This window comes from Gymnogyps californianus, chromosome 21 (genome assembly GCF_018139145.2).
Source record: "Gymnogyps californianus isolate 813 chromosome 21, ASM1813914v2, whole genome shotgun sequence".
In the NCBI taxonomy this organism is placed as follows: domain Eukaryota; kingdom Metazoa; phylum Chordata; class Aves; order Accipitriformes; family Cathartidae; genus Gymnogyps; species Gymnogyps californianus.
In genome coordinates, this window is record NC_059491.1 from 2,426,468 (window position 1) to 2,448,247 (window position 21,780).

The following is a 21,780-nucleotide window of genomic DNA, read 5'->3' on the forward strand; positions in this document are numbered from 1 at the left end:
TAAAATGGCAAAAATATCCAAAGCAACTGAGTAACTTAAAGCCAGTTATCACATTTTTTTACTTCACTCAGCTATTTAGGGACAGATGCAAAAAGGATATTTTCAGAGCCACACATGGTAGACTCTTACTGAAAATTAACAGAACGAATTCTAAAGTCCTTCCTGAAAATAGAGTCTGAGTTCCTTCGTTATCAAGCACCTATAAAATTTTTCCCAATCCCACATAGGAAGCCGAAGCTTTCCCTGTGTTTCTAAATCACTTTTATCTATTTTTGGGCCTATTAAACTAATAAACATTACTGTGTTTAAGTGTTTAAACTTTCATTACCTTAGATCTGAAATGTAATACAGTCATTAACAATTCAGTAGAATTTTATGTAGTATATTTTATTTCATGCTGTGACTAAGAGCACTGAAATGTTTTCAATACTTTATCCAAGAGAAATAATAAATTAAGAAAAAGCCGCCACTCCCCTCTATTCCCTTTTACTTTGTTCATGAGATTTTTATGATTAAAAACTCCAACTTTACCACTACTGTTAAACCTAGACCATCCCACAGAAGGCCAGATGCAGAAAATCACTGTGTGGAAGTGAGGAATTAGCTCTTCCACTACAAAAAAGGAAATGATCTGAATGTGAAAAGCCAAGTCTTCATTACTGATCAACCCTTACAGTGGAGGAAAACCATGGTAATTTAAGATTTAAACTTTTGCTGCAAATATATACATATGAAAAATTGTCTCAGGGTAATACAGGAAATAAGAAGCTGGAATTGTTTGGCAGAGTACAGTTATTACTGTATCAAATCAGATCGGTAATAAATTGCTGCTTTTAGTAGGAATTGATAGCAGGATTTTCTTGACTTTAGAAGTGTCTTGAGCTCATTGGAAAATATTTTGAGACGAGATGGATCAATACAGTTTCAGCAAGGGCTTTTTAGTCCGTAGGTATTGTTCAATTTGTAGCTCTTCATATGAGTTTTCTTTTTTTTTTTTTTTTACATTGTGTATGCAACCCAGTATATAACATTGACTGCTGCAAAGGCTGCTGGGAACACAGCTCTGGCATATATATCAATGGTATCAGCATCAATGGGCTTAAAGAGGGACTTCAGACCACTCTTTTTATCCAGTTTCATTACTTGGTGCTGTTTTGTCTCTCCAGTTTCTATTTCTATTGTGCCATATGATCCAGGCAGGCTTCTGGGAATTCGGTGCTGCCTATTGGAAATGGCCAGTTCCTGGTTCACACCAGCTATGGAAAGGGAAAACAGAACAATGGCATTCTTCACGTTTATCTGCAAAGGAAAGAGGAGAATCTATAATAGCAATTTATAGGGCAAAGGTAGTGTACTTCATCCAAGCTAGCCATGATACTGACATGGTGAAATACCTATGAGATCCGTAAGTGCTGAATGGTATTTATCACTTGCTTTGGCAGAAGGACCACTGAAAGACTCTGTGCTACCATGTCTAAATTCTGGTTATAATTTTACATGCTCTGAATTACTGAGGCACCCTTGAAATAGCATGCTTAGGCCCTCCTGACTGAAAATAATTGACTGACTTCAAGGAGACAGTTATCCCATTGTGTGGCCAAAGCCAACAGGCAGTTCTCAGGCTCTTGTCAAAGCTGAGAGAATGTGGAGGTGGGACAGAAAATGAATATGGATCAGTCATATCCACTACAGCTTAATAAAAGGAAGTAATAATAATCATAAATAATACCCAAGGTGCCAGAGAGTTCAAAAATACATAGGCCTGGACTACAAATTGTGAATTGTCAAAAAAAAGATTCCTTAATCAATTCACTCTGCTTCATCACTAACATGCATGTATGTACATGAAGAAAGCAGCAAAGCGCATCTGGCGTTCCTGGAAGAAACTTCATCTACAGACTCCTTTGTTCAGTTTCACTGGACTTCATACCTACATAACTTATATCCATGCTAATTATATCTGTATTTACCTTATGCAGCTTGGGTGTAAAAAATGTAATCTCCAGGGGACAACACTGAAGACTACAGGCCTAGTTTTTGTTTTGCTGACAGCATTTTACTATGCTATAGCAGAGCTAAAAGAGTCTTAGCAGAAGCAGTTACTAAAGAATACCTTCTGAGAAAAGGCCTTTCTTTCCCATCTCATGTAATACTGTCATAATGACTTTGCCCTGACACTACAGGAGCAACTCAAGGTTACTGTAACTTACACTGAGGACTGGACAAATATCAAAGGGTCTAAATATATTCTCAAAGTGTAAGATGTACAAACCTGGCTCAAGAGATACTTTGCCTCTCTTCTTACTCGTTCTCTCTTATTCTCCATATCCTATCTTAAATACAGCAATATTTTTGTCATACTAATGTGACAAAAGAATTAACCAGGAATTTTTTTTTTTCAAAAGGGGTAGAAGAATTTGCTTCTATAGTAGAAAAATCATGATGCAGGGTGATTGCTTTTGCAAAGTTATTCACAGTATTACGCTTACTGACCTCTCCACTCTGCCTTCTTGCCTTTATCTTGTTCTTCTGCTTTTTCATGTAGTCAGCATTGAAATGTGCAAATGCATATTCTACCAGTGCAGCAAAGACAAACACATAGCAAATCCAGAAGTAAACATCAAGCGCCTTGATGGCAGATGCTCGTGGAAGCGAAGATCGGGCACTGACCATCAGTGTAGTCATAGTAAGAACAGTAGTTATACCTGCAGCGTAGTGTGAGAAATTTTACTTTAGGTTTCATAGTATACGCTGTAATAAGTGTATTTACTAATATGAAGCTGAGGAATATTTTCACAGTAGAAGCCCCTTAATATTGTGGCTTCTGATTTTCAAAACAGGGGAGCTTGTAAAAACCTGTGCATTTGTATGACTAAGGCAGCTTTGAACGTGTTCTCCTTGGTTTTGCTCTAGATAAGGACAAACAAAACCAGACGACTTAACCCTCAAAAACTTTTGCATCTGGACTTGCAGCCCTTACTGAGGCAAACAAATCCACAAGCTCTAGGAACATTTTTTTGTCACTGTCCCAGTTCCTTCAAATCAATTCTTTCATACATCCGCCTCACATTCACTGTTGCTTTTAACCCTCTTTAGGTGGTTATTTTCTGTTCTTTACTGAGGCAGCTGCTCTGATAGCAGAATTAATTTCTGACAGAAATTAAAACACAAGAGAAATCTTTTAAAGGACCATCTCTTCTGCAAATGTAAACATAGTATTCATAAATGCACCTTCATGGAAAATGAGGATTGTTAGAGAGCATAATTACAGCTTCAGCATACCCTTCCCTGTTAGTTCCCCAAACTATCTGTTTTACCTAATGACACTCTGGCAGGCACAGCTGACTGACTGATCCAGAAGGATACCCATGACATGGCCACTAGTAAGATAGAAGGAACATAAGACTGAATGATGTAAACTCCTCGGTTTCGCCGAAGGTGGAAGTGGAGACTGAGCCTGGGAAACTGACCTGCTGGAAAAAAGAGCAGACAAAGAAAGATTCCGACTGTGTGAATTACAGTTAAACTGGTATTCAAAATAACATTTCCTATAATGACACAGATCTACATTCTTAAACATCTTTCGGACAAGGATCACAAAAAGCTTTTTTGAATGTTTTTCAGTTAGTCTTCATAAACCCTGCATGAGGTACTGCAGTTCTCATCAGCTAAGAATAGGTCAAATGATTTGTCTCAGGTCATATCAATGCCAGATCTGAAAATAAAATCATGAGTCTTCTTGAATAACAGTATTGCTTCAAAATGTGTACTGTCTTATCATCTGCTGTAGAAAGTCCTCCAGATACTAAATTTAGATTTTTTAAAAGGCCAAGTTAATTTCAAACTCAAAAAAGAGCTTAGAGGAGATGTGCAGCATAAATGAGAATCTGAATACATGAAAGAGGATGAAAAATCAGCAGGAAAGAAATTACTCCAATCTTTTACAAACATTGCAATAAACCCAGTGATACGCATACACACCACTGACTTCTACTGGATAGAATTAGAATGATCTGATTGTACGTCATAAGCCTCATAACGTCAGGGCTAATGGAAATTTTTCTTTATCCAAAGTTGCAAATTAGGTCAAGAAAATGTGAGCTATACTTCACGTGTTTTTTATCAAGTGCTGTCTGGCTACTCCATGCAGTATTTTGTCAAGCATACAGAGCTAAAGGGCATAATATGCTACAGTGGCTACCTAAAGGCTCAGCGAAGGTTGGCATTTTTTGCAAGTGTAAGCTAAAGAAAACTCTTATCAGAAACCTGACAGGTTCTTAAATTAGTTACTTAAGAAGAGGGATTTTCTATTATAGATATAGCAGGTTTCCCTATGCAGGAAAAAGTCAGATACTATCCCTGAATTGAAGACAGATCCTGTTACCAGATTTGAAGTTCATCATTTCTGTTGTGAACTGGTAATTGGTAATTGTGAATTGAGCGAGCTGTAGCTTATCCAGCCCATGGATCTCCTCCTGGTTTTCTGACCAGTGGTAGACGATGTCCTCTGAAGAGTAGCCATCTGCCAAAAGAAAGCTGAATAAACACAAAGTTTGAGGAAGAAATTAAGAACTTAGAGGACTCATAGTGGCAGTCCTCTAATTCTTCTGCTATGCTGATTTTCATCGGTCCCATTGCAAACATGCTGCGATTCAGTCTGGATAATTCACTGTCCTGGCAACACCAATGTTGCCAGTGTCACACTGGGGTAGCTTTCCTACAGGGAGAATAATCCAAGTTGATTCACACTGACTAGCAATATGTGGTATGGCACAATGCACTTCAGTGTCATGAGAAATATTCAAATTATCTCTCAAAAGGTCATTTGCATACTCAGAGGAACTGTTACTGTAGCACTCAAACTAGCCTACTTACCCCTGCACTGTGTGTGGATCTCAAGAGTCACAGAAATTTCTGACCGTAAAAGAAAATAACTACCAAATCTAATCTATCTATGCCTATCCTACTGAAGACAGACCAGAGTGTAATTCTGTACTGCAAGTCTATCTCCAAGTTGACACATTGATTTTATGAGAGAGGTACTCTGTACCAGTCAGGCAGTGTTGGGGAAAGAGATTTCCTTTGTCAGGGATTCCCCCAGTGTCCTCAAAAGGTATGCGTCCAGTTGGTTCTGTATCTCCCCTTGCAAGCCCTACAGTGCTTTTACAAATGGACACTGCATGAAAGCAGAGTATACAGCTGATTTGCTCGTATGAATCCCCACTCTTGGAAACAACTGTTAGGGCCTCCCCCAGGCTTAAAGTAGTTTAATAAGAAAACAATGCCTATGCAAACTGCCTATGCAGTGTTTTCCTGTCAGTTCTCCTCCTAACAGCTTTTGAACTTCATCAATATTTTCAAACCAAAATGACAAAAATGTAAAGGTTTCAAAGATGCTAGATTCTTGAAAGTTTTGTAAGAAATGGTGCACAGAGAACAGAAAATCAAATTTGTGCATCCAGTTAGAGAACAGCAGTATAACTCAGACCCATGTCCATTCTGAGATGCACCAGCTAGCTTGACAATCACCATGTATATCAGCCTATCAATGACTGCAGTTTGGCACGGGTGGCAGCTGGAAGATAACCGCTAGGAAGAGGTGCAGGGCACCAGGGACACGAGAGAAGGGAGGGGATATATATGAGGGGATTTATGTAATATGCAAATCCATAGGAAATCAATCTTTGCTAGTTTTGCTGTTAATGGACAACTTGCTACTAAACCATTCATTTGTTTAAGGAGGCTTTATTTCTACATGTTTGTTTCACTGAAATCAAAACCCTCAAATGCAATTAAAAAATTCAACCACCACCAAAACTCCCTGCAGAACTTGCTGGGAGAGAGAATCGATTGCTGGTTCACTGTCTGCTGCCTCTGCATTTGGTGATTACATAAGTAAAACTGTAGATTGCTATTTTTGACAGGATAAAATGGTATTGTGGTTAACTGCCTAGAAAACAAAGTCAGTGCTAAAAAAGAAAAAGAGAAACTTGCACAAAAGGCCAGTGGATCTGCTCAGAAACGGCTATTCACAAATCTCTGGAACCCTCAGGACCTGTAGACTCCTTGATATAAAAACCACAAAAGGCCAGATTCATTGCCATTGATTGGGTGGCCCCTGCTTGTGTCAGTGGTGAATTTCATTCAAAAGTATTAATGCCTATGGGAATTATATGATAAAATACAGGTTGGACAAAATATAAATTCATTCTTCACCCTCCTTTGTGAGTACAAATAAATTTAAGCCAATCCATGCAGTATTCTGATTGATTTCTGTGTACCAGATACAGGAATGCCTAGGCAAGCTAAACAGCTATGTAAGGGTTAGTCACAATGGCATTCATTAAAAGCAGGGAATTCTTTCTTTTTCCTGTTTTCTCATAAAGAAAAAATAGCACATCAAATTTTTGCCTGTGGGCTTCTCTACTTATTCTCACTGGATTTGATGCAGACCTCAGTAATGCTGGCAACTGTCACAATTGCACTAGGTTTTACATCAAGCACAAAGTTCCAGACGTTTGTCAGCAGGACTGTAGGTTGTTCATCTGCACTAAATTAAATCCTATAGTTTTGAATTGGATCAGAGCTGAACTGGTATTGAAAAGTCCATAGCCTAATGCCCAACACAGAGAATGAAGGGATTCGTGTTTGTACCCTTTATTTCTAAATCCTAAGGCACCCCTTACATTTCATTGACTAAAGCAGAATCATTCCAGCAAACTCCACCAAGCTAAGTACCATATATGCAGGCTTTAAACAAAATACAGATTATATGAAACACTGTACTCAGCCCTTACAGCTCTCCAAATCCAACATGCATTCTTGCTCATCCATTGGATACTTGGAAAGGTCCATGTCACAGGCCACTGTTGAGGTAATCCTGTTCCAAGCAACGTGAACACCAGTTAGTTGCATTCAGATAGAGCCTTTTCCTCAGAACTTTAAAGACTAAAGGGAAAGCTTTGAAACCTTAATACTAATACAGGAAACTATTTTCAAAATCCTTATGGCTCTTGCCTTTACTAAGTCTGTGGGAAACCCAAAGGCAGGAGGAAATTGAAGAAAGGTCAAATGATTTGTCTAATGTCAAAGGACGCTTCAGCTACTTGTGATGATAAAAAGGACTTTTCTGAGTCAAATCTACTCCCTTCCACTGTCCCCGAGATCACTACCAATACCTTAAGAGTGACTTTGGACTTAAAATTTCAAAGGTGCACACTCATTATTTTTTAGAACATTACACAACTAACTTTAAATATAGTTACTGAGTTCTAGCAAGAACACTCTTCCAAAGTGAGGAAATACTACTTTTTCTGTTTGAAAGATGGGGAAGTTGAGCCTAAATCAGGCTCCTAGTTCCCTTGGAAAATAGTGAGAGAGTGGAGAACAGAATCTTTGCTCTGTATTCAGCGTCTCCTTGCCTGGTGACCAAATAGTTACGAGATGCTTATCTCCCATGAACGACATTCCAAAAGTGATCAGTGATTATGCAGTGGAAAATGTGTTAGTGCTGCCAAAGATACACTCCTGGCAGTGTAATCCTTGCAAAGCAAAGGGATCTCTGATAGAAGCCACCAGTACTTTCTTCCATTTTAAATTAATAATTATTTTAGGAAATCATCCTAGGAAAACTGAGTGATTACTTTGTAGTCTGTTCAAAAAGTTAATACACGATAGAGTACACTTGCACTCTTTCCCACTCACCTGATACTGTATAAAATGACTCCATCTGGCTGGAGCCTGATAAGTTTGTTTTCCACAGTCACATCATGGAACCAGGCAGACTTGGCATTTACTATGAAAGTATCTGGCAACCAGAGCTTGTCCACAAACCGGCTGTCTAAGCCCAAAGTTTCATTGGTGTGGTTGTAAGACAGACGGTCATCTCGCCAGCTCTGGTGCAAAAATACCGTCATGGTATATTCCTACGACAAGAGAAATCCCAATTAAAAAGTGGCGCTAAACAAACACAATGATAATGTCTTGGGACTTGGTCAAAAATCATGGTATTAGCCTAGAAATGTATTAACTGCTTCCAGTGCAGATAAGTATTTTTATACTCAGTCAACTATAAAGCTGCTCAAGCATTTTAATTTCTGTTGTATGCTTCTACCATGGATAAACCCAAGATATCAAAAAGTGATTCAATGTCAGTGTTATATATAACATGTTGCAAGAGTTGCATGTGTCTTAGTGAAGAAAATCAGTTTATGTATCTCCACAAGTACAATTTTTGTTTTTGAAGGTTTTTTAAAGCAAAACTAAAAAATCAGGTGAAGTTATGCATCTGTAATGAAGGGAAGGATGGAGGGAAAGTCAAAGTTTTGGTTTTAAAATTAAATCTATTGTGTTCCAGAAATGCAGTTAATCCATGCCTATGCTTGTGTTGTGGTTTAACCCCAGCCAGCAACTAAGCACCACACAGCCGCTCGCTCACTCCTCCCTCCTCCTGGTTGGATGGGGAGGAGGATCGGGGGGAAAAAAAAGTAAAACTCCTGGGTTGAGATAAGAGCAGTTTAATAACTAAAGTAAAATAAAATATACTACTAACAATAATAAAAATATAATAATAATAGTAATTGTAATGAAAAGGAATATAACAAAAAAAAAAAAAAGAGAGAAAAAAAACCCCAAGAAATTACAAGTGATGTACAATGCAATTGCTCACCACCCACTGACTGATGCCCAAGCAGCAATCCGCCCCTCCCGGCCAGCTCCCCCCCATTTATATACTGGGCACGACATTCTATGGTATGGAATATCCCTTTGGCTAGTTCGGGTCAGCTGTCCTGGCCATGCTCCCTCCCAGCTTCTTGCACACCTGCTTGCTGGCAGAGCATGGGAAACTGAAAATCCTTAACTTGGGATAAGCGCTACTTAGCGACAACTAAAACATCAGAGTGTGATCAACATTATTCTCGCACTAAATCCAAAACACAGCACTGTACCAGCTACTAAGAAGAAAATTAACTCTATCCCAGCCAAACCAGGACAGCTTGTTTATGTGACTTGTAAGTTGTTTACTCCACTGCTTTATTGAAAGGTCTTTACACAAAAAAGAGGAGTGTCTCACAACCAGTTGTTCCCTTAGCTTCTTTTTGGAAGTATCTGTGGTTAAAAGGAATTTGAACAGAAGTTGGCATTAATACTTAAAATTAGGCTTTCGTTAGTAAGTGCTGCACATATCCAACCTTGCTAACTGTAGTAAGAAATCTCAGTGACTTATACATGGCTAGATTCTTGTAATTGCCAATGTCTGCCAGAAGAGACTCTACCTGTGTCTTAAAATACAATGTTTGTTCTTTGCAGTATCCTCTTGTGGTAATTTCTCCACTCCAAACATGTTGCGGATCAACAGTCTCTCTATTTAGTTAGTTTTCTACACTTTCTGTCATGGCAGTACATACGTTCACAACTTGGTAGGTTTAACTGATAACATACCATGTTCACTTCTGAGATGTGGTCAATGCTGGCTACTTCAATTGCAAGAGCAACATTAACAGGAGGACCTGAGAAAAAATGTTTGAATGGGGTGATTTACATCATCATAGTACCTATAAAAATATAGATGACCCAAGACTGTTAATTCTTTCATACTGAGTGAATTCATGAAAGTGTTTTCCATGATAAAGTACGCTTTCCAAGTAAAATCTACCTTAAAGCAGGAGATTTAAATCTTTTACAGATTGCGTCCTCAATTTCCAACAGAACACCTCGCTTCAGTGACAAAGGATATGAGATATAATCACAACTACTGAAAATGATGGAATCCTTTCTGGAAACAGCATCATCTAGTTTAAGACAGCATGACTTGAAGCAAATGCAGAAATTGTCACCATTTAATGTAATCCAAAATTCCTTTAACTTAGATATCAGTGATTTAAGAACTGTATCAGCAAGAAGACTGCAGTGCTAATTCTGTCGTACAGTCTTTTTTCAAAATCAAGCAAATTGTTGATCATTATTAATTCCAGTATCTAAGTAATAGATAATCACAACCTTTTAATCATGTAGAGGATGAAGTTCACATAAACATCAGAGGGTAGAAGGATTGTAAGAAACAAAAGAGACGTTATTCTCAAAGTCTCACCTCCAATCCCAGGCCTGAAATTACGTGCATACCCTTTCATTAAATCATCCAGGTTGGGTAACCAGGATATTTCGATGTTGGAACCTATGTAATCTCCGATGTCATTCATAGCTCTAGGTAAAGAGAATAAGTATCTTTTAAAACTTGGCCATGTTTACAAACAGAAAAATAACAGAAAATGGAAGACATTGACTTCTTTTACACCAGAGACCACCTACAGTATAATCAGCTATATTGGTAATTTAGTTGGAAAACACTGTATATAGATAGGAAAACCATTTCAGATATTTCTGTTTAAATCAAAACATATTTCAGGCAAGACTATGGCCTCTTTCTGAAATACAAGCACATACTTTTCTAAGGTTTTTTCTTTTCCAAAAAAAAAAGTAGGAAAAAAAAGATTTAGAAATGTAAAGAAAGCATGAGGGAAACCAAGATACTTTGTATACTGCATAAAATGCATCTGTGGATGCTGAAATGCAGCTATCTGGGTAGCAGGACGCAGCAGCTGTGACAGCTCCTAGTACCACTATGGAACAGCTGAGATCAAGAAGGCTGGTATATTGTCAAATGTGACGGGAAAACAGTAAAAATTACACAGCTGGCATTTGGATTTAACATCTTCGATACTGTGAAAAGTACCGTTGGGCCTCAGAAATATGAAAAGCAATGCTAATAGAAGGTGTACAAACACGTGAAAACTGCAAAGATATGGTCAAAAAGGACATCTCGCTTAAAAAGTAAACAGCTGAAAGCACAGAAACACCGAAGGGGGCATCCCCACGGCCCTGACCCGGCACGGAGCTGCCCATGGGCCAGACCCGAACCTTGGCGGGAGCGGGCTGTGGCACTGGAACTCAGGAGATGCTGTCCGTGGTGCCCCCGTGGTTCTCCCTCGTTCTGAGCCCCGGTGGTTCTCCCTTGGTGGTTCTCCCACGTTCTGAGCCCCGGTGGTTCTCCCTTGGTGGTTCTCCCTCGTTCTGAGCCCCGGTGGTTCTCCCTTGGTGGTTCTCCCACGTTCTGAGCCAAAGCGGTGGCTGCTTACGGTCCAGGCGACTCAGGAGCCTCCAGAAACCTCGAGAGGGGCCCATGGTTCTGCAGTGCGAGGAGCTGCCCATAGTGGTGAGCCTGAAGGATTTGGCCATTGTCCTGGAACCTGAGGTGTGCTCCATGATCCTAGAAATGCAGGGGCAAGAGTCCTGACTATGGTCCTGGATTTGGGGACATTCTTGTCCATGGTCTTGAGTGGTAAGTGAGGTATCCATAGCACTGAGATGTCTCTGTCCCACTCCATCTTCCCACAGGTGCCCCAGGGTTTTGGGCGTATGGGGATGGTTCCATCATGCTGGGAGGGCCCCAGCTCACCTGCTTGTGCTGTTTTGCACTTGCCAGCATCAGGCGGTGTGGGTGTTCAGCCATCAGTCCTCAGGTCAGGAGTGTGGGATGCCATAATGCACGCATCCTTTTGTAGTCACTCTTGGGACCTGAGTGAGCCACCAAACAGGAGTAGGTTTTGTTTGGGAGGTAATGTGTTGCTGTCAGATTTGTGCAGCATGCCATAGCCCCCCCTCCCAGAAATAAGGCTCCGTCCCTCAAGTGCTAGGCATATGCTTCTTTCTGATCCAGTGATGCTCCCTGAAGACATTAGCACAGTTTCTTGTTGCCATTTTCCACCACCCAGCAGATGCCAGCCCCTCAGCCCTCCTGGTACAAGCAGTTATGTGGATATTCCATAATCTCTTATAAACAAAGGCAAGCTTATATTGTCTTCATTAACTGTTTAAACTGAGCTGGCAGACTTCATTTGAAGAAGATCTGTGCCTGCTCACATAATTCCTCTTGCCAGCACTGTGATTGACATGACAGGAATAGATAAATGAAGGACTGTGACAACGTCTACCACAACTATTTGCAAAGAGAAAAATTGCCAGTGGTTTGAAAGGGCCTGTATCTGAATGCAAGTGCTGTATCAAAACTGTCTGAGCACTGTTTTAGCATCTTCCACTGAGTCCAGCAATAAATACGGCATTTGAGAGATATATATCACTAGTAACAGAAGAGAAACTCGTTAAACATCGATGAAAGGCTGCAGAGTAGAATACCATAAACATATTCTGCCTTGGTACTTACATAACTTTCTTAGAGCGTTCATGCGACATTGACCCACATAAAGCACATGTTTTTCCTCTCCAAAATATGCCAGTCTGGGCATTCAGCTCAGCACATGCAGTTACTGCTAGCACAGCAGCAGAGTATCCTACAATAACCAACTCTTCTTCTCACAGGGGACTGAAAGAAAAATCTTTGATTGCCCTGGTCACAAAATTCTTGCTCCACATGTATGGAGTCAATTATATAAGGAAGGAGTTGTGGGATCACAATGTATAAATGTAAGTTCTGAGCAGCAGAGACACTGAAAACTTGCATTAACGGAGTCGTCAAAGCTGAAGTGACCTTAAAGCATAGGGACGCTGCTCCAAAGTGAAACTTCATTAGTTCATGGCAAAATGTTAAAATTGGGGATATATATTAAATTGCATTTATAATGTTTCCTTGCCATGAGCACACTGCTTTATGTTCATCTCAAATGACTATCATCTCAGATATTTCTCAGTTTCCTATATCTCTTCTGAGTAAGGATCTTGGAAGACTCAGAGCCATATTTTCAGCTACATAAATTGGAATAACATAATTGATTTAGACAAGGGCTTTGAAGATTTATAACAGATGTTGACAGAGTTTTCTCCTTCTTTATTGGGTCTCATCAACTATATAAACACTTCTTTCTCTCAGACTGCTGTTTCCTATGTGCTGGTCTTTCAATCATCCAACTGTCAGTATTTATTTAAATGAAATTATAGTTTCATAATACTTGGCAAGATCCAGATGTTAAGGTCTGGCTTTTTTCTGCAATACCATCACACACTGCAGTTCAGAAATTCTTTCATTTATTTTCTTTTACATTCACTACCCTATTTCTGGAAATACTAAGGCTATCAGTTAATACAGAAAACAAATATTTTTTTAAGTTAAGGCCTTGGCAGATTAGAGAATATGAGATTATGTTGAAAGTATTTTGTTTAAAAATGTACTTATTTGTAACTTGTAAGTCTCAGCCATAGGTATGTAATGGTATTCCTAATCAGTAAAATATCTGAGCTCCTTTTATAGGTAAAGAACGATACTTTAAGTCTGTTCATAATTAGAGTAAATAACTAGAATACGCTTGAATGAATGTATCTGCCTAAAATCTCTCTGCCTTTTCAGTAGAAGATGGTGCTTTTTGACTCCTGTTACTAAAACTGCAGCCAAGTTCTGTGAAGTGTTTTGAAAACACTACTTAAGTCAAAAGGTGAGTACACCGTAGTGACCTATCTTGCATGCCTGATCTGTGAGGGTGGGAGAATCTGGCTTATGCTTCCTACATACACAATAGTACGAAAGTGCTAGGTACAAATTGTTGTAAAATTAGAATACCATGTACATTTATGAGCACTCAACCTGAGAAAAATAATAAAAACAAATTCTGCTGCTCCCCTTTCACAATAGGTATTGCTACTTGTGTGCATCAAGAACGCATTCCCAGATAACTGACTTATAATCAGTCACTTGCTATAAAAGAAGTAACGTCACTATAAGAACTGCCAGGAGCCTCATCTTTTTTGAAAAAGCACTTACAGTATGCAGCAGTTATCTGGTGTCAGTATTCTATTTTAATGGCATTAAGGAAAGCCATAGAGCTAAAAGGAAGTTAAAATGACGAGAGTTGGGTTCAAAACTGTGGGCTGCAGCTTGCCCTGTGTTTTAAGCAGATTACAATCTAGAGGGAGTTTTACTTAAATATCCATGACACAATTAAAAAGAATCTTGTTTCTATTATTAATAAAGCCTTAGGGTCAGATCATCAGTGTAACAAATGTGTTGAAGTTAGTGGAGCTATATGCACTTAATACTAGTGGGGGTTATTAAAGTATTACAGCTGAAATAATTTTATGGCTAGATTTACTTTGTTGATGTTTATACTACTGGTTCATTTTTAAATTTCTTTGAAATGGGCAACAAAATTACTCTTACTCAGTTACTGCCATTCTCACACACTAGCATGATGCTTACAGAATGGCTCCTAGATACTCAAAGAGAATATGTGAATCAGAATAACCTACAGTTTCATTTACAAACAGTTATCACTGAGTTACCAAAAGCTTTTGCTAATATTAGGCATTTTTCATGCAGATGATTAAGGGACTAGAACATCTCTCACATGAGGAAAAGCTGAGAGAGCTGGGACTATTTAGCCTGGAGAAGAGAAGGCTCAGGGGGGATCTTATCAATGTATATCAATACATGAAGGGAGGACGTAAAGAAGGCAGAGCCAGGCTCTTTGCAGTGGTGCCCAGCGACAGGACCAGAGGCAATGGGCACAAACTGAAACACAGGAGGATCTGCTTGAACATCAGGAAACACTTTTTCACTGTGAGGGTGACTGAGCCCTGGGACAGGTTGCTGCGAGAGGTTGTGGTCTCCCTCCTTGGCGATATTTAAATGCTGCATGAACATGGTCCTGGGCAATTGGCTCTGGGTGGCCCTGCTTGAGCATGGGGGTAGACCAGATGACCTCCAGAGGTCCTTTCCAACCTCAACCATTCTGTGATTGTGAACCTATACTGTACCTTTAAACTACCCAGTGATCACTTTAAACAGCCATATTCTTCAAATGACATTTTGTCAGACTGACATGGAGGCTGATGGAGCAACGGAAATAATACAGACATAAGAACTAATGTAGCAGGGGCTGTATGCTTGGGTGTATGATTCAGCGTGGTGTAAATGAGTCCAAGTTCTGCTTGTGTCAGTCTGATACGTGCTCTTTAGGTCTAAAGTCACCCCAGGTCCTCCAGCACAGTAGAAATCTCCCATTCCCCTCTTTTTTGTCCCTCAAGAATATTGAGGGAGAGGAGAAATAACAAACTCAAGAATATTACTCTACCTATAATATTTTCATTTATTTTTTATCTGATGAAGACAAAAGTGTAAATATTAGCAGATAGTATAGCAGTCCTCAGTCAAAAATTATGACTTTGGAAAGCAGACCTTTACTTTCATTGCACTTTACAGGCCAGTTTGTGATAACTCCTTTAAGCCATTCCTCTAGACTTCTGTACATCAGATGCAGTGCTTTAAAGTTACATGAAGGACGGTGGGAGAATCTCATACATCCTTGATAAACAGTTGGGATTATATATGGCCTAAAGTAGTATTCATTTATTGTACCTGAAAAAGGAAGATTAGCACAGAAAAGACACATTGGAAGGGATTAACTTTTCATAGTGTAAGCAGTAAAGATGAAAAGAAAGGAAACTACTATTAGTTGATTCAGCAACTTCACTTCCTGACGTAAGCTGCTGTAAAGCTTGTTTTAGTAAGAAAAGGACTTTGTAAAATTAAGCTATTGATTTGTAAAATTTAAGGGGCATAACGGCTCATCAAAAAGCTTACCTTTACTTTGCACCAGGCCAGAGTGGGGTGCCTAGCTGACTGAATGGGAACATAGTCGTGTGTACTAATATCACTCTGGAAGTCATTCCCAAATCTAAAGCTGAAGAAGATGTTTTTTCATCCACACTCTGACTCTGTACACATCTCATTTCAAGCAGATATTCTGGAGAATATATTTGCATCTGTCCATATCTGGAGTTTAAGCATTGTGAGAACTTCAGCAGAGCTCGTTGTTAGCAGTAGAAAACAGATTACTGCTGTTTAAACTATGAAAAGAATAGTTAGTTCTCTTGCACACTAGACAAAGGGGAGAGGAAATCACCATTGATAAACCTGGCAAAACTATGAAGTTCTTCTTTGCCTAACAGAACTGTCCTTGTCACAGGTTAGGGAAAGCAACTCCAAGCAATGAATCTCAAATGACAAAGAAATACATCTCTTTCAGAGCTAAGTACTGTCAGTTCTAGAATAAAAAGTACATATATCCCCAAATCCTTTCTATCCAAGCTGACATCTTTCTCCCAGCTGCTGCAAGACCATTGCATTCTACTAATGGGGAGTGATCTGGAGGAGAAGCATCAATCAACTTGGACAGCACATCTTTAAAGGGCTTGTCAGGCAAGTGAGGTATTACCTTGTTTTCACTATCTGCCAGAACACTGCTTGAGAACAGTTGCTAGAAATTTATCAATGTTACCAGAAAAAATCTGGTAAGTATTTAAATTACACCAAGGAAAGAGGCAATCTATATGTTCTGTGTGAATGAGTGCACTACAGCAGCTGAATAAGAGATAACATTAGCAATATTATTTTTGCACAGCAGTGCAAAGAGCTCAGCAGCATCTTTAAGTCAGTGGCCAATGAGATACTGATTTTAGGTTACATTTGTAGGGAGAGTGCACTAACCTTTTGACAAACATGCATAGCAGTAAGATGTGGAAAATCACTTTTTGCATCTTCTGCTTCTTCTTTAAATCTGCTAACCTGATTCTTTTTGGGACTGTGACATAGTTGTTACATGAATCTTTTAACCTGGTAGATGAAAATACTGGTTTGACTGATACTGAGGACTGGGATGGAGTACATTTCATTTTCTTTGAGATAATCTTTTGGGGGCAAATGTCCCAGATGTCATTGCCACTCAAGAAAACTTTTTCTTGGGAAAAAGACAAGGAATATCGTGCAAGGTCAGTGAACAATCTGGCCTCTGTCAAACTGCTGGATTATCCAGAGCAGTATGTGTATCCTTCCCATCTGCCACTCCTGACTCTAAGTGAAGCTCACTGTAAATATGTTTTGTATTTTGAAATGTAATTGAAAAAGCATTAGGCTTAATTCGTGGCAACCTTTTGAACATAAAAGCCCGTATTTCCTCTCTGTGAGTTTTAAGCTACAAAAAATGGACCATTCTTTGCATATATTCGTGTGTTAAAGCTGCTCTGTTTCCATGAATAGAAGTAAAAGGCTGAGGGAGACACACAACAGAAGGACAATTCTATGCAAATGTATAAAAGTCATTTAACATAGTAGAATCTTAAATATAAAAGATACACCTATTTTTAATTAGAGAATTAAAATCTCTTTCAGTAAAGAATTACAAAGTACGGACATACACCCCAAAACTCCTATCAATAGTACTCTTTCCCCACACAAATGAAGAAATATTTCACTAAGTGTATTTCAGCAGATGATCTCATTCACTATGACACATTTATTATTGCAGCATCCCCAGCATATCAAACTCTGATAAAATAATGGAAGCTACAGTCTTTGCCCCAAAGAGCTGTCAATCATATAAATGTCAAATTTCTTGCCACTAATCACTGCCTCAAGCAGACCACAAAATACTACTTTTTAAAAATGTTTACCTGAAAACAGCACTGGCATAAGTAGGATGTGCTGACTTAGGCTGAATTTGGCTCATTCACTTCAGTCAAATAGCACACATGACAGAGAAATTGCTTCAAATACAGCCCTCTAAAGCACCCTGAGAGGATATTCAAAAATGCTGTGAGGAAGCAGGCTACATGTATTCCCCACTTCCCTCCTCTGCCAAACCTTACCATTATTTTAATAGGTAGTTTTGCCTTTGGGAAGTCTTATGTCATACCATTGAGCTCAGAACTCACTGAAATGTTCTTCGTTTTTTGAATATGTTTTTGCTTACACCTGTCAATATACAGTCCATAGAACTCACAAGCAGAGAACTTAGTGGTGTTGGATGGCCTCTGTCATCATAACCATGGATCCCATTACATTCAGAAAACAAAATCAGAGCAATAAAATGTAGCTATTGGCAGTTTTGCCCATTATTATAAAACCACAGTATTAATAAAATACTGCTCTTCATACAAGCATCTCTTACCAAAAATAATTATATGTAATATCATATTACAGAACTCCAAGGAAGAAGAATAAGGAGGTTAATGTGCTTCTTGGGCCCTTACAAAGGGAATTATTTCATAGGTCATCTATGTGTGAGTAATTTCAGTGATGCAAGGATAAAATTTTGGTTTAGTTCTGTTTAACTCATCAAAAGTACACATGTAAGCAAGGTTACTCACTTTTTACAAGATTAAACAATGTTCCGCCATAGCCACGCTAAATCCTCAATCTTCAGAATACTGTTGTACTAAACAGGGCAGCTTTCTTTGACCAATGAATGTCTTACACTTTGGCATATTTGGAAAACTACTTCAAACTGAACAGTTGGAATTACACCAGCCAGAATTTGCCTTGCCTTACTCTCTGCCACAAGTATAGATATTTCTAACAAACAACTCATCACTATTGTGTAACTGGAGGAAGAAAGTCAAGGAACTAGGTAATTAATCCAAATATAAAATCATTTATCCAACAAATTATAGGTTGCACATATCCTGGCAGTTGCTGTGCCTAGAAACAGACCTTGAAGACAGAGGCTGAGAAGGCTGACTCTTCCTTAAAATTCTTTTTTTTCTTCTTTTATACTCAAACACCACTTTTCAACCAAAACACTTAATGCTAGCCCAAGTGCAGATAGAGAAACAGGATCATTGAAATTATGGGCAAGATCTTGATGCCCTTAGGTCATAAGCAGTATTTTCTCTGCCTTCACTCTAAGACTGGATTGCTTCAGAGCATGAGGGTGTCAGGATTTGACCCTGGCTAACAGATTCAAGGTCACAGGATAAATCATTATGTCAGTCCTGAATAAGAGCAGTTGACTTGACACTTCCTCTAATGCAAGATCCTTTTCCTTCCCAGTGAAAAAATCAGATCACACTAATTAATTCCAAAAACTGTAACAGCAATGTTATGACTTACTACAATTACCACTTTGCTTCTTATACTCCTCCGAAGCTATTAATAACGTCTATAAAGTAGAAGTAGGAAGACCCCTTTAATACCACAGCCATCTCTGCTCTAGATGATGTAGGCATGTTTTTACATGCAGCAAGTTCTTTTTTACTCCCCCTTCTATTTTCATTGCATAATCATGGCAAGCTATCTCCACATGCAGCCTCCAGATCTGTAGAGAATATATGGAGAACATAGCTGGTTGCCTAGCTAACACCTTCAGAATAAATGTGACCGAGAACTGCAAACACATCTTTACAATTTATTATTTTAAGAAATGGTTGGCGTTCTTCAAACGTTTTTTCTAAGATCTCTGCCAGTCTCTTCCTCTTATCTCAAGTTCAGGAGGCTTAATGAACCCATTAGAAAGGAAAGTCTGTATTTGGGTTTTTTTAATTGTACCTAGGGAGGCCCTAAGCAAAGATGTTCAGTTAGTACCCCACTGGTTGTGTTGGGTTTTATGGAAGAGTTTCATGTTCAAGCAGGCCCCCTACAGAGCTGTTTAAGGGGATGAGGCTGCGCTGGGATGTGCAGTGCCATTACAAAAAGTGATTGCCCCCAATTTAGAGTAAGTGCCCTCGGGAAAAAGCTTCCACGGGCATCCTGTTAAAAACACACCCCTTGATTAACCCAAGAAACTGCTGCTCAATTGGCAGAAGTGCATGCTCTGCTAGAAGAAGAAGGGGGGAAAAAAAAAGATGGGGCACATTGAGGAAACTCTTCAGTCAAGACCCCTTTTTCTACTGAACACTCACTCAAAGCAGTCGTAGCCCTTAAATGGAGAGCATCCCTGTGCAAAAGTGGGAGTGGGAGCTATGGACAGACCTGGCATTTTTCACCCCAGCCACACCGAGAGAAGGGCTGTCTAAGACCAGTCTAAGAAAGAATGATAAGGCGTCTTCTTACCTGATACACCTGTGCTGTTGGGTGCACAGTAGAACCAAGGCAGGAAAAACCCAGGTAAGAAATTCCATTTTACTCCCATATATTAGACAGTGGCAAAAAAAACCCAGGTTCCCTGGCTCTCTTGGCAGCTGCAAAGCTCCAGCAGTGTTGCCATCCTTGCTTGCTGTGATAAGTTGAGGCTGAGTTTAAAGCAATGTATTGTTGCTCAGCAGCAGCAGCCCCCACAATCTCTACAGTGCCCGGGAGCCATGCAGGCAGCCAGAAACAGGGAGCAGGTAGCAGGGCAGCTCTCCTCCTCTGCGGGGTGGCACCTCGGCTCTGCTCCGCCGGCTCACTCCCCCCCGGCTCCCCTGCCCCGCTGTGGCATACCTCCTCTGCTGCTTTCAGAAGCGCCTCGCTCTTCCTCCGGCCGGTCTGCCCGGCTGCAAGGCTGGTTGCCGAAAATAACCTCCAAAATGATAGATTAATCCCACCAAGCGCGGGTGGGAGCAGACCAAAAGCGCTCCGGAGATACTAGACGTGTCCGGTGCAAATAATCACAGGGAGGAGGGGGGAGATGCAGCCCGAGCTGAGGGCAAAGGCGATTTAGGCAGAGAGTGCTCCGAGCGAGCCGAGGAGCGGCTTTACTCGGCCCAGCAAAGGGCATGTGAAGTGCAGGAACCGAGTGCCGCTGTGTGCTGGCAGCACGCTGCCGCCGCCCCCCGCCCCCCCCCGTTCCTCCCTGTGCAAATCCCGGCTGCATAACTCCGGGGCGACCGCAGCTGCAGCCCGTCTTCCAGCAGCTTTCCAAGTGAAGAGGGAATATAAATAGGGGGGACTCTGGCGAGGAGAAGCTGCCACCTCTTCGCTTTTTAAAAGCTGTCCCAGACTGGCGGTACGAAACCGAAAGAGGCAGACCCAAGGTTTTACAAACTTCTGCCTCGTCGCGCTCAGATGCCTAAGGGGCTTCTCTAAAGTGAAAAGCTTCAGGTTACTTCAGCAAGCACGGAGCTGTGAAACTGCGTTTGCAATACTCCATCCCACGGTTCCTCGGGGGCTGACATCGTTAGCACTCAATAACGCCGTGCACGTTTCCACCTTTTGTGCCTTGCAAACTCCCGGGGACCTCCGCTTGCTCATAAGGAACGTGACTCACCGCAGGAGGGTCAGTAGGGAACCCGGCCAGAAGGCTTTTCGGGAGTTTGGTTTCATCTTTACTTGCAGGTCAAACTCGATTTTCTCCTCCATATTCGCTCTTTTCTTCTCTCCTCCTCCGCCTCCTCTGCTTTTTGGTGCTGTTCAATCTAGAATGACAATTTTAAAACCAACCCACAAAGGAAACACTGTGGAGGAGACATTTCAAAGAAATTATATCGTAAAGCAAAAAATGAATGTGCAGATACCTTAATCAAATGAAAGGATGCACCTGGGGTAAAGTGTTTGATTTATCTTTTTGTATGCTTAATTTTGTATTATTTTTTAATACCAGTATTTCTAATGGCAACTAAGGGGTGGTGGGTGAGGGGAATAACAGCCCCGTGGGATCCAGGAGGAGAACAGATGTACAGATGTGCACAATACATACACAAACATACATACACACACACATAAGATCATATGTCATAAACATGTGAGAATGATGTGGGGGGTTATTTTCTTTCTGATCTTTTCCTTCCTCTGCATATTTCAATAGTCATGCCTGCAGCTAATGCACGCTAAGGAGGAAAAGACCTAAATTTAAACTCAAGGAGTTGGATTGTTGCATGAAAACTGTTTCTTTGGAGGAGGGAAACGAAAAGATTTTTAATGGAATTTACAGGATGACATACAGAACAGAATGATTTTGTCTCTCTGTATAATAGAACAGATTTACACCTTTCAGGATATTTTCAGTTGACATTTTTCCTACTCTTAAGGATGGTGTTCCAATGAGCTATGTACCTACTCTGAGAATTCCTTGGTGTTGTTTT

At 40.1% G+C, this 21,780-nt stretch overlaps 1 protein-coding gene across 1 annotated transcript; it reads right to left on the reverse strand.

The window, feature by feature from the left end:
- Positions 1–999: 999 nt before the first annotated feature.
- On the reverse strand, positions 1,000–19,899 carry GABRD (gamma-aminobutyric acid type A receptor subunit delta). Its single transcript, XM_050909396.1, has 9 exons — positions 19,832–19,899; positions 10,091–10,203; positions 9,442–9,509; positions 7,705–7,925; positions 6,798–6,880; positions 4,385–4,522; positions 3,318–3,473; positions 2,494–2,705; positions 1,000–1,299 (listed from the first exon to the last, which is right to left on the reverse strand). Exons 1-9 carry the CDS (start codon positions 19,897–19,899, stop codon positions 1,000–1,002), a joined length of 1,359 nt encoding a protein of 452 aa, XP_050765353.1.
- Between the last annotated feature and the right edge of the window lie 1,881 nt (positions 19,900–21,780).